At 40.9% G+C, this 14165-nt stretch overlaps 1 protein-coding gene across 2 annotated transcripts; it reads left to right on the forward strand.

Moving 5' to 3' along the window:
* Window positions 1–3904: 3904 nt before the first annotated feature.
* Window positions 3905–13717, forward strand: LOC133912150 (cullin-1). Of its 2 annotated transcripts, XM_062354756.1 has the most exons (18): window positions 3905–4240; window positions 4347–4446; window positions 8317–8502; window positions 8623–8670; window positions 8746–8949; window positions 9026–9103; window positions 9227–9316; window positions 9400–9480; window positions 9559–9621; window positions 10841–10876; window positions 10959–11045; window positions 11146–11295; window positions 11387–11442; window positions 11544–11826; window positions 11993–12136; window positions 12214–12432; window positions 12526–12693; window positions 13099–13717. In XM_062354756.1, exons 1-18 carry the CDS (start codon window positions 4101–4103, stop codon window positions 13198–13200), a joined length of 2235 nt encoding a protein of 744 aa, XP_062210740.1. In that variant the 5' UTR covers window positions 3905–4100; the 3' UTR covers window positions 13201–13717. The 2 variants fall into 2 exon arrangements, with proteins under 2 accessions (XP_062210740.1, XP_062210734.1); XM_062354750.1 differs by lacking the exons at window positions 3905–4240; window positions 4347–4446 and adding an exon at window positions 4478–5710.
* Window positions 13718–14165: the final 448 nt, after the last annotated feature.

The raw sequence follows: 14165 nt of genomic DNA on the forward strand, positions 1-14165 counted from the left end.
ATCACGTCCAGCCACTAACCGAGGTGTGTACATTTCACCAATAGATCGATGACTTCATATCCCCCAAGGACCAGGAACAAGTGGGTCAAAGGAAGAAGAGTGACGAGGATGAGCTGAATTGGAGGTGTGAGAAAGAAGCCCGTGCACAAGCACGTAAGAAAGAAGCATCAAGTGATGAGGATTAACTCCGGTGAGACTCCACTATAGGTCGACTATTTAATTTCCCTAAAGCGTGTCGACATGTTATGCTTAAGTTTTGTATCGACCATGATACCTAACATCACAAAAATTGTAAATTTCCTATGTATGCGCCATTTGACATTGTAACTGTGTTATGTAACCGTACTCGGATGAATTATCATCCTCGGTTATTCTAAAAACCATACTCCATGTTATCAGAGAAGATGTTTATGGCAGTTGTAGCGAAAATGGCTCTATTAGGTCATGATTATAATTTTAGTGATTAATGACAACATAGTCATTACGACTAACATGTTTGTCAAGAATATATGTTAGTAGTTCTCATTGATGCAACACATGAAGAAGTCACCGAACTTGGGACAAAGTTTGGTTGAATTGGAAGAAGTTCCAGGAGAAATGACTATACCGGATGGTCCGGTGCTCCGGGTATTTGCACTCATCGGAGCATCTCTGTCAAAGGGGGAAAAAGGCATGAAAGATGCACCAGATAGTCCGATGATCGAGTGTTGGCAACACCAGACAATACACCGGACAATAAACAGTGCCAAGATGAAAAAGAAGCAGAAGACACCACCGGATAGTCCGGTGATTGATTTGAACACACTGGAGGCAAGCACTGGATCATTGCTGAAAAAGAGGAGAATGTAGTGACCTCACCAGATAGTCCGGTGATAATGTGATGTGCACCGGAGAAGGCACCAGAGCAATTTACATAGAGATCCGATGGCTAAGGCATACGACCTGGAAAGTCCGGTGATGAAGATAGAGTATACACCGGAGTATCCGGTGTTCACAAGGCTTGAGTGAGGTTCCAATAGCTAGTTTGTGAGAGTATACTCACCGGATGATCTGGTGTTAGTACTATTGTTATCACCGAATCATCCGATGTTAACAACTTTTCAGAGCCGTTGGGTTAATAGCTAGTACACGGGTTTAAGGCTATAAATACTCCTCCACTTAGTCATTTGAGTGTTCCTGAGTCTAGAGAAATTCATATACACCTGAGAGGACATCCAAGCCACCAAAGTGCTTAAAGTGATCATCCAAGGTGATTAAGCATAAGATTAGTGAGTGATTAGTGCTTATAGGCCTAGAGAGTGAGTTGCTAGGTGATTGCTGCATAGAGAATAGATCAAGGAGTGATCCAACAATGTACCTCTTGGTACGTCGGTACTTTAGAGTCTTGGTGATTCGCCGGTAACCTTGTTGACCCTCCGACTTGGTGTAGAGCGACGGCAAGATGATTGTGCAGTGATGCGGAGTCCTTTGCCTTTGTGTCTCAAGCTCTGAAGTGATCATGACGGCGAGGAACCAGAAGAGAGGCTAATGGTGAGACCTTACATTGGTGTCTCATCCGGGTGGAGGTCTTGTCTTTGTGACTTGGTAGCTCAAAGACCGTGGCCGGGTGCCGACCAGAAGCATATCCTTTGTGGAGCTCCAACATGGACTAGGGGTGACATTCATGCCATCGATACCACGAAAAAAAATTCTTGTATCGAGTTTGCTCTCTCTACCTTATTTATATTTCCGTATTTACTTACTTGCAATTTACCTTTTTAGATAGGTTGCAAGCGCTTTAATCGGTAGAGTAGACACACTAGATAAACCTAGAGCATATTTAGATAGAATTTGATATAGGCTTATCTTGTGTTGTTTTTGGAACCGATATAGTTCTAAGTGTCCTAATTCACCTCTTTTAGGACGTCACCGATCCCTACAGCAGTATTACCCCCTTGTGTATATAAGAGTAACCCATTCATAGCTACTTTATCTCCAACACAGTCCAACATAATCTCTTCCATGGCAAGCGAATCTGTGTCCAGGTCCAACAAGGATAAGAGCAAGATGGGTGCATATTGCCTTATGTATTGTAGCCAAAAACATGCAATGAATGCTTATGATGACCTTTATATGTGATATACTTTACTTTCATCAATGAAATGCTCGGGATTTATCATTCTACCAATACGTTTTTCTAAGCCCAATGCATTTATAGGTTTCCTTGTCTTCCATGCAGAGACAACACTAACTCCTCGCTGAACTTTTGCAAAATAAAATGATCGCACCAAACAACAGTTTTCACAGAGAATCTGTCAATCATCATTGCCACAACCTTTCTAGCTTTCACAGAAAATCCCTACTCATTTGTCATTGGGCACAATACTCCCATGCTCCAACCCCTAGTCATGCTCATGCACTCAATCCATGCACTAGCCCCATAAATAACCCCACCCTCAACCATGGATAGATCACTCCTTAGCTTCCTCAACTGCAATGTCTTTATTAGCTCCACCAAACCAACCCAAGAAACATTGGTAGGTTTTCATCACCTAGGGGGTCGAACCACCGATGTGCTTCTGTGACAACCCTTATAGGCTACGTGAGTTCCACGACATCTCCTACACCTATGACAAGCGTTTCTTCATGTGTGCCAACTACCAGTATAACCCGTCTCGATATGGACCGTATGAGTACCCACTGGTATAGTGACATAGATCACTCATGTGATACTTTCCATACGATCTCATGCTTTGTCTAACTAGTCTCCCCTCTTGTTTCATTTCTCCAATCTTCTCCACCTATATATGACTTCATGGGGTAGCTGAACATGGAGCAAACTGAAGACTAGAAGCGGTAGGTCGACATGAGTATGCGGTGGAGGAGGCAAGCTTACGAACTTGGGAGTACGAGAAACAGTAGGAGAAATTACATCTCAAGCGTCAGGAGGAGGAGCTCAAGCGTCAGGAGGAGGAGCGCATGAGGACGCAGCGAAGGAGCGCGCCGCAGTTGAAGCACGCGAAACAGAGAGGCAAATGAAGCGAGAGAGGGCCTGTCACGCTAAGACAGTGGGCCCCAATGCTCTGAGAATAGGTAAATTTCTGAGGTGCACTCAGTAGAGAGCATCTAATCATTCAGTAGAGAGCATCTAATGTAACCCGACATATTTTCATTCCCTAAGACATATTAGGATTAGTAGCGGCACGCTATTAGATTAGTCTTTATACGTATCATACATATCAACGTTTGTTGTCATCATTTTTTTATAGTTATCAACGTATGTAACCTCTGTACAGGGTTCTATAATAACTGTGCTTCTCAACTACTATTGTTTGCAAAATTATATTTTATATTCTCCTAACTTTACTTCACTCAAAAATTACTCACACAATTTTAGATCAACTAAATTAAAAAAATATAGATAAAATCATATCCAACCAAAAATAGGAAAAATGATCACTTTGTGATGCTATTAGCCTCAGCCTCATTAGAAAACATCCACGCGCCTCATTGCCTTAGCCTCTGTGTAGTCATAGTTGATGTTTCAAAAGAGTGTGAATTTTTCTATAGAATATACACTGAGTTCTGGCAGTGCCTTATTAATATTTCACAAATTATTATTAAAAATCAAATAAAAAGAGATGTAACTTGTTGGCTAGCAACCAGACTGATACACATATCGGTGTTTACCTGGGGGCCTATCCGCACATGAAATACGTGTCGATATGCCTTTTCTCTGTATTTTACGTGCCACAGGCTCATGGGCCCAATATCACGTAGGTTATCAGCATTCAAAGTATTGAAATGTGCTTTATTGATACTTCGCATGCTAACCTGTATTATTCTTACAATTTTACGAATTTACTTATTATTTCTAAATTTGTCAATAAAATAATATTATTAAATGAAAACTCCTCCTCCCTTCCGCCTTTCATCCAGACGCGGGGAAAGCCACCGCCCGCACCACCCAGCCAGCGAAGCAGCTAGCTACCTCGCTCACACGCGTCCCCGCTGCAGATCCGGCTGCCCTCTCCGGCGGGATTCCCCCGCCGCGCGGAGCCGAGCCGAGTCGAGCCGGCGGCGGAGGGGGAGGGGGAGGGGGAAAGGTGGCTGGGCTCGCGATGGCGACGCACGAGCGGAAGACGATCGATCTGGAGCATGGGTGGGAGTTCATGCAGAAGGGAATCACCAAACTCAAGAATATCCTCGAGGGCAAGCCCGAGCCGCAGTTCAGCTCCGAGGACTACATGATGCTCTACACGTGCGTGCCGCCCTCTTCTCGATCCCCTCGGTGCTCGGGGTCTGTTTTGCTTGCCCTGTTCGTGCTTCGCTGATCTGATTCTAGGCTTTTGTTTGCGATGCCGCAGGACGATTTACAACATGTGCACGCAGAAGCCACCGCACGACTACTCGCAGCAGCTCTATGAGAAGTACCGAGAGTCCTTCGAGGAGTACATCACGTCCATGGTGAGGTGTTCTTTGAAATTATTCCTGGGTTAATTAGCCATATTTGGTGTCCATTCTGCTATCTTAGCGTGGCTGTTGGGTTGGAGGAGGCCCACTCCGAAGATATTTATGGAAATGGTCTTGTTGCCCGTGACACACAAAGGGTGGATAGACATCACACATTGATTGAGTTATACGAAGTAGAACAGCTTATACCGAGTGGTTCGATGCCTGGAACCAGAATCCTAAGCCGCTGAAAATCAAGAATAGAATTGTCCATTCCAAAAGTAAGCTTGGGAAACTTTGATTTGACCACAAAATTGTGTGACCCAGGTCTCCTGGAGGATTCACGCTTCTTAGAATTTGGTACCTTTAGTTTGTGGTTGATTGCAAAGTGGTAGCTCAATCATCTTTGGAGTTAGCCTTAGAGTGATATATCAAGTACTCCCTTTTCCATTTAGAAATATATGGTGTTGCATAATTTGAATGGCCAAACTTCCTTACCTTTGGTTGCAAATATGTAGAAAATAATCACCTCTTTGTTGAAAGCTATACAAATTTAGATGCAAATCAATGGTAGAGATTAAGGGGTAGTCTTTGTATTTTTAGAGGTTATATGGTTATTTTCACGTTGAGAGTTTTGCTGTGAAGGTTGCCTGCCATTAGGTCCAAACCCTTACCATTGGACATCCTGAACCCTACTTGATAACAGTGTAGGCTGTTCTTTGAAGAAGATGAATGCAATCAATGTCTTGACAACCCAACTGCAATCCCCCAACCCACAAGCATCGACACATTCCTTGCAGCGGTACGTGCAAGCATACCACACCGTCACAACATTGAGCACCATGGAGAACATTGTCTTTGGCAGGAGCGCAGCAAGCAGCCGAGCACCGCTGCTGCGGTGGCCATGTGAAATGAGCTCATATGGACATGTCAACCTGCATCGGTACATGGAAGGCCCACTGCTAACTCTATTTAGATTCGCTTCCAACCTTTCATCATTTGTTACATGCACCGAATCAAGAGCCATGCACATCGCCACCAATACAGGTCAAAAAAAAGAAATAAAGCAGAAGGAGAAAGAAAGATAAATGTTGTGCATGTTGTTGCGCGTGAAATCATACTCTGGATTTCGATCTTGGATGGGCCTGGGCTGGGCATGAGCTGGTTTGGAGTACCCATGCTAAAACCAGATTGTTTTCACCGACACAGTGAAAGTAGGCAACTCTTTGGAAGAGTACTGAAGCAGGATCCAAATATTTTAGCTGGGAACATGAAAATGGTATTAATTATATTTGTTACGAGAAGTACTTCCGAAAACAGTGTTTTCTACTTTTTACTAACTTATTACTGTGAAAATCAATGGTGAAAATTGCTTATTGGAGATTGCGTCTTGTCCAAATCGTCATGTATTTTTGAACAGAGGGAGCATAACTTCCCTTACATGTAGAGATTTTAGCTATCTTGATATGGTATTTGTGTATGGTCTGATTTTGATAAACTGGTTATAATGGCCTGAAGTTATGTTTGTTTTGTTTTGGGTGGGAGCAAGCAGCATGCTGATCCAAGGTCATTGTACTTGGCTGCACTGGGGTTATTTTATTGTACATTAGCATTTCACCTTTTTTTTTGTGAGATTGTATATTTCCAATTATCCTCCTGTGCAAGGAAATGACAGCATTTAAGTATGAAGATTGAACCCAAGAACTTTTTGCATGGGACTATGTAAACATTCAGCGCTGCCGGTTGTGCTGCTCAAATTGTAATACATTTAAAATTTCCCTTGAATGTATGTGCTCGTTTCTTTGTTAACATTTGATATATGTGGCTAGTCTTTTGATTGCACTTGCTTGTGGTAAGCTATCTGTTGTAAAGTACATTGTTCATGGTTTTTAAGGCGTCGCCTAGGTGACAAGGTACTCTGGGACGGCAAGACATCGCCGCACCTTACCAAAAGCATTGACGAATGAGGGAGAGAGCAAGAGTGGGAGGAAAAGCCTCCTCCCTCATCCCTGCCAGCTCCGGCACCAGTGGCCGGTGTAGCGCTCCCTCCTGTCAGCGGCGGTAGTCGATCTGGAAGGGTGGTGGGAGGGGGGGGGGGACAGTGGGAGGCACGGGAGTGCCTGGAAGATGGAGTGACTGGCTGGCAGAGAGAGACGAGCGACGGTGCTGCGCTGCGCTGCAAGAGAGAGATAGGCAACGATCGGTGGTGATGTGCTGCGCTGCAAGAAAGAGACGGGTAGCGAGCGGCGGCGCTGTGATGAGAGAGTGATACAGGGAATCGAGTGGTCCAGGGCTAGTAGATAAGTACAGGGCATTACAGGAGGGAAGGGGTATGGGCTGGTTAGTGGGCTGGGCCAGCCCCCTCCCTTCTCCCTCTTTTTTCCATTTTCTTTTCATTTTTTATTCCTCCTCCCGGCTGCTGTTTCTGGGATGGGTATGGCGTCGCCTCACCTTGCCTCATAATCGCCTAGGTGTTGGGATGGGGGTGGGTTGCCACACCTTGCCTTACCGCCTTAAAAACCATGACGATGTTGACATATTTTACTTAGTTGTATGTATTCCCTATTTTCTGCCAAATCCTTAGGTTGTCATTGCAAGAAACTAAGCCTCACTCAGTTGGTTGAGGTGTGAATGTACGCCTTGACCACCCAAGTGAATTTGGGTGCCTATTTCTAATATCAAAGCCAACTAGTTCCTCCTAGGTTGGTCAAGTTTTCTTTGATTGTTACTGCATGAAAATGCACATGCTAATAAGGGGGGAATGACCATGGTGCTTTGTCCCTGTCCTCACCCTGCTGCTATCCTTATTTTGATACAATTTGTTTAGTTATGGCTAGTTAATTATCATGCTGAAGAAGTACTTACCTTCAATTCCTTCTCAGTGGTCAGATTCAGATAAGTTATTGTTGTATGTTTTGTTATTTGTTTCTCGTGTGAAGATAAACCTTGAATTAATGAAGTACTGAAGTGTTGATTCTATGAAGAAAGAGCATCTTGAATCTTGAATTAGCAGTTCATATTGTCAGTGACTCAGTGATAAATCTTTCAATTGTAAGACAAAACTGTATTTCTCCGCATGCAAACATGTTGGTCCTGTCTTCTGATTGAACTTCCTTTCCTTAACACTGTGGTTGGATGAAATTGTCAGTGTATTGAAATTGATGATTTTGCTGTACCTTCTACTACCTTAAGTAGCAGGGAGCATAGATTAAATGTAACCCTTGATTTAGGAGATTATTATAGACCTTTTACATTAACTTATTTGTAATTTACAAACCTATGAGACACCTGACGTGGAAGAGCTAATATGGGTATATGACAATGATTAAGAAACTTATATGTGGTTAACAGAAAGAAACTGTCTCCCTTATCTTTCAGCAAAACAGATCCATCTCTTTCCAATTTTTTCTGCTTTCTCAATCCGCTAATTACTTCATTGTTTAATCAACTGAAATAATCCCCTGAGCCAATGACTACTTAATCTCACTGGGAGGTATGAATCTTGTCGAGCTGTCGAGGCTTGGATTAGACCATGTGCAAGGGAAATATAGTGATTCGCATAGGTGGGGTGGCCAAATGGGAAGGGGATGTGCCTATGCTGGGTTCATGATGGGATTAGGAATTGTACTCAGAGTTGGGTTTAGAGTTGTGTACAGTTATTAATTCTCGAATAAAAATTGTACCCCTTGTCACTTGGTGGCATTGGATCGGGAGTATCGGTAACATTCTCAATCAATCCACTCTGTTAGATGGAAAAGAATGGATGGGCCAAACATTCGTGGGTACTGTAAAAGGAGCTCAGATCCTTACCTGCACGATATTAATCATATCCCCTTTTTTTTCTGTATTTGCTTGTACCCTCTAACTTAGTTCTAATTCGTCCAGGTCTTACCTTCTCTAAGAGAGAAGCATGATGAGTTTATGTTGAGAGAGCTAGTAAAACGGTGGTCAAACCATAAAGTGATGGTTCGGTGGTTGTCACGCTTCTTCCATTACCTTGATCGGTACTTCATTTCACGAAGGTCACTACCACCTCTTAGAGAAGTTGGGCTTAGCTGTTTCAGAGACTTGGTAACACAACTACTTTATTTGAATTACTGATCTTTCTGTCCCATTTTATTGAACCCACCTAGTGGTTCTCTAATCACTGTAATAATTCTGGATTTTAACCACTTTCAATTCTGGTAACAGGTATACCAAGAGATCAAAGGAAAAGTAAATAGTGCAGTCATATCTTTGGTGCGTCTTCCCATCTTGTCATGTGAACTTATTTGGTTGTGTATGGTTGGTTATGAAAATTTATTTCTTCAACAGATAGATCGAGAACGCGAGGGTGAACAAATAGATAGGGCCTTATTGAAGAATGTTCTGGATATATTTGTTGAAATTGGCTTGGGTGGTATGGAGTGCTATGAAAATGATTTTGAAGATTTCTTGCTCAAAGATACTGCCGACTACTACTCTATCAAGGCTCAAACCTGGATCCTTGAGGATTCTTGTCCAGACTACATGTTAAAGGTATCATCAACTTCAAGAAGGCTTTTGTGAACATTTCCGTGGGTAAGCACATTTTGATGGATATTTCTTTCATCAGGCTGAGGAATGCTTGAAACGGGAAAAGGATCGTGTTGCTCATTATTTGCATTCTAGTAGCGAACAGAAGTTATTGGAGGTAAGTGGAAAACCATATTTTATTACTGTATATTCAATGTGCCGTAGGGTTTCTGATAAAGGACTAGTCACAATTTCTTTACCCTATATGCCGTGGTTTACCATGCTGTCTTGATTTTGGCAGAAAGTGCAGCATGAATTGCTAACTCAGTATGCAAGCCAGCTCTTGGAAAAGGAGCATTCTGGATGTCATGCACTACTTCGTGATGATAAGGTTTGATGGGAGGTCTCTGTCTACATTAATAGCATATTGAGGATGTACGAAATAACATTAATATTTGTGCAACCCTGCTGCAGGTTGAGGATCTCTCAAGAATGTATAGGCTCTTTTCGAGAATAACTCGTGGCCTAGAACCTGTTTCTCAGATATTTAAGCAGGTATTGTTTGCTTCAAATGTGTGCTATGTTTCGTTATAAATCTATTTTATGTTGTAATCAAACAGTACTTCTCTGCAGCATGTTACTAACGAGGGCACAGCCTTAGTCAAGCAAGCAGAAGATGCTGCTAGTAATAAGAAGGTGCAGTATTATTGTATATTCAGCAGTTGATCTTTTATGCTTCCTTTGTTTTCCGTTCCTTTTTTTTGTCAGGGCATTAATTTAAATATCTTGTGGTTATTCAGTAGCATGCTTTCCATCAATCATCTAGAGTTTGACTCATGCTGGAATGTCTATACTGTGTCTCACATGTAAACTATCCTGCTGCATTAGATTCTTGCAGTTGTGTATAAATAGTTGAGAGTCGTCCAATATAAGTTGAACATTTATGGTTTGTTTCAAATGTTGCTTTTGCTAGTATTGCTTGTTAAGAATTAGATGCATCAATGCAGAACCAAGAATTTTTATTATCCCAAACCGGATGTATGGACTGTGGACGTTTATGCCACAACCAGGAATATTTGCCATACTTATTTTCTGCTATTATTGTATTTTGTAGTGATGGCTTGGACATAAAATGATCAATGAATCATACTTGCCCGATGGCTCCCTATTTATTGTCTGTTAGGGGAAATCCATAAGGCTCCCCATTAAGTTACTTGTTATATTTGTTTGCGCCCCATAACTCATTTCCATTCGTTGATATACTGTTCAAACATACCCCTATAAGTCAACCCAATGCTGTATTCCGCATGCATCATGTTTTTTTGAAGCGACCTTATTGTATTTGGGTCAAGTCGACCACTTATTACACATTAATCTAACATGCAATCACAAATTCTAAACATGCAACCACCAATGTATTATACTTTGGCTGGGAATAACTGGCTAGGTATTTAATCTGATCTCTGGCTGTTAGATTGGTTGAATTTCGCTGACTTGACCATGTATTGCCAAGTTCTTTCAATAAATCGCAAAAAATAAAGGAAAAAAGAGTTCTGGAATAACTTGGGGGGGGGGGGGGTATGAACAATATGTCTACTTATGGGGATGTCAGTGAATGAAAATGAGTTATTGGGGGGCTACTTGAAATAACAGTTGACTTATTGGGGTGTTTGTGGACTATCCCCTTGTTTTTATCGAATTACTCATTTAGTTATGAATCAAAATACAATTTTCCCCTGTGCTTGTTTTATGTCATATTTAACTACATCTTGTTTTCCTTTTGGTTATATGCCTATTTAGTTCTAGAGAATTTTCCTTTTTCTTTTTGACGGATCTTTGCAACTAATTCAACAAATTGATCTTTTAATTTTTTTTCCCTCTCGATTGCTATCTAAGATCATTTGTTGTATTACAGCCAGAGAAGAAGGACATGGTTGGTCTGCAGGAACAGGTTCATGTCTTGATATAATATTGCTGTTAGTTTCCAATTTTTGTTATGGATCTGTTAGCCACTGAGCTTTTCTGGATTTTAGATTTTTGTCCGGAAAATCATTGAGCTGCATGACAAGTATGTAGCATATGTTACTGAGTGTTTCCAGGGTCACACACTCTTTCATAAGGTCTGTCATTTGATATACTTATCTGTGACTGTTAGTTCACGCCATTAATTCGACCATAATATTGAAACGTTGGGTCCTGTTTTGTGTTTTGTTTATACAGGCTCTTAAAGAGGCTTTTGAAGTTTTCTGCAACAAAGGTGTTTCTGGTAGTTCAAGTGCCGAATTGCTAGCTACCTTCTGTGACAATATTTTAAAGAAAGGTGGCAGTGAAAAGCTTAGCGACGAAGCAATTGAAGATACCCTTGAGAAGGTACAGCCATTGATGTGCCCTGTTTGTACTGCTAATGCCATTACAATTTTTCAGAACTAGGAACTTAATCTTGTTAGTGTACAATTACCAGGTGGTAAGGCTACTTGCCTATATCAGCGATAAGGACTTGTTTGCTGAATTTTACAGGTAATTTCCTTCTTTTGCGTACTGATTCTAACTGTCTTTAAGCTCCGGGAGACCGGGACAAATTAGAATGGAGGTCATTGACTTTTGGAGTTAATTTGCAGAAAGAAGCTTGCAAGGAGATTACTTTTTGACAAGAGTGCTAATGATGAGCATGAAAGAAGTATCCTAACCAAACTAAAACAACAATGCGGAGGGCAATTCACTTCAAAAATGGAGGGCATGGTTACTGATCTTACTGTTGCAAGAGATCATCAGACGAAATTTGAAGAGTTCATAAGCAGCCATACCGAGTTGAATCCTGGGATAGACTTAGCTGTTACTGTTCTGACAACAGGATTTTGGCCGAGTTACAAATCTTTTGATCTAAACCTACCTTCTGAAATGGTAATTTTTTGCTTCTTCTTTGTGCCAACTAGAGAGCTATCATAGGGCTTGCTAAACTTGATCATCAATTTAAAAATGGGACGTGAATTTTCCTTGTTTTCTGAAGTATTGGTAGCTAATGCCTTACTCTAAATAGCATACTTATTTGCATTTTAATTTTGTCTAGGTGAAATGTGTAGAGGTTTTCAAGGAGTTTTACCAGACAAGAACAAAGCACAGGAAGCTTACCTGGATATATTCTCTGGGAACCTGTAATATCAGTGCTAAGTTTGAGGCCAAAACTATTGAGCTCATTGTTACAACTTATCAGGTAACTCTAACTGCATTTGGGATGAGCATTTGCTTCATGTGTTGGATGCCCTCTGATATGTTCTCTTATGTTGGCAGGCTGCATTGCTGCTGCTATTTAATGGAGCTGACAGGCTTAGCTATTCTGAGATTGTGACACAGCTAAATCTCTCAGATGATGATGTTATTCGTTTGCTCCATTCTCTGTCTTGTGCAAAATACAAGATTCTTAACAAAGAACCAAATAACAAATCTATTTCACCAAACGATGTCTTTCAATTCAATTCAAAATTTACTGACAAGATGCGAAGAATAAAGGTATCTTCTTTTATGTTTTCTATATTGGATAATTTACTTTCCTGACTTTTATTCTTTTGTATGCATTATCTTGGATTTTCATGCTATTTGTAGGTGCCACTTCCTCCAGTTGATGAGAAAAAGAGAGTAGTTGAAGATGTTGACAAGGATCGTAGGTATGCAATTGATGCATCCATTGTGCGCATTATGAAGAGTCGTAAAGTTTTGGGTCATCAACAACTTGTAATGGAATGTGTGGAGCAGCTTGGTCGCATGTTCAAGGTATGAAAACATTTATTCAAGAAAGTAGTTAAAGATGTTGTCACCAAAAATACTTTTCTTGCCCTAATTTTGAGTGCTCAATTCAACCAATCAGCTGTACACTGTTAGATTTTGTTGTTTCTCCAAAGGATTGTCACAAGTCCACTTCGCTTAGAATTGAGATATAACATTCGTTTGTTGGGGCTGTCTTCCATTACATAGCACAGGTTGTTTTGCCTAAGCATGCCTTGTTTAGCTCTGTGCATGACATACAGCCTCTGCCTAGCCCCATCATCTTTTTAGCCTTTTGTTTCGTGTAATAATTATGTATGTGGTCAAACTGGCATTCACAAAACAAATCTCACTTGTTTATTTGAGCTTTGTATGATGACTTCACATGATAAAGTGCTGCTGTTTTCTCTGTAGCCTGACTTCAAGGCCATAAAGAAGCGGATTGAGGATCTTATCACAAGGGATTACTTGGAGAGGGATAAAGACAACCCGAATGTGTATAGATACTTGGCCTGATCAGTTCTCTGTCTCTGGACCGATACTTCCCAGAGCCTGACTCCTGTCACCTGCAGTATTGCACGATTTATTGGTGATATTCCTATATTTCTCATGTGGTGCGGCTTTGGATTTTCTATAATTGCTGGCAATTGTATTGTGTTCGGCATGGGCTTATCTCTGCTGTACATCCAGATTGCCCAGTGGTTGGCCTGTCAATAGAGCTCACCAAGACCGATTCACAGGTGGGAATGCATGAAAAACATGCAAACATAACCTAAATTATCACACCATCTATTTGGTCCTGTACTATTTGTTGTAATTTTCCCCCAATATATATATGTAGCTTTGTTGTATTTTAGTTAGTTGTCTAGGTATAAATGGAGATAGAATCATGAATCGGCAGGCCCTTCATTCTGCTCTCATTGCAGCAAGATGTCAATCCATGTATTCGTTGTGAATCATGTCTTGTATAATTGCTTGAGATGCTGGTGGTAATGCATGGTCACAAGCGTGGCCTTGTATGATGCTTCAAATATCCTGACTGTACAAGTCGAGCATAAATCCAGTCCTGTGTGTACATGTAATTTTGCAAATTATGCCTCATTGTGATTAGCAGAAATTCCAGTTTGAAGGCTTCTTTAATTGAAGAGCTCTTTTACGGTGGTCCATACTACCTAGAGGTAAGAGGTAGTATAAATCTAATCCGACGATCTATATAATTGGATATTTTGGTAATTGTGGCAATTTTGTTAAAATTAACTACCATGCTTTTGTTAATAGAAAAATTGATAACGCAAACATCGGATCGCTAACCCTAGCCGATGGGTAGCAAATGAACTCTCATACCGAAGACAGATTAAAATGTTAAAATAACAATGAAATATTACTCTATTTAGAGACATATAACTGCAGTTAATTAGTTTTATGTAACGTATTTTTCTTCCCAAAATAACTCTAATACTACTATACTACTCACATATACT

The sequence above is a fragment of the Phragmites australis genome, chromosome 1 (assembly GCF_958298935.1).
Source record: "Phragmites australis chromosome 1, lpPhrAust1.1, whole genome shotgun sequence".
Lineage (NCBI taxonomy): Eukaryota > Viridiplantae > Streptophyta > Magnoliopsida > Poales > Poaceae > Phragmites > Phragmites australis.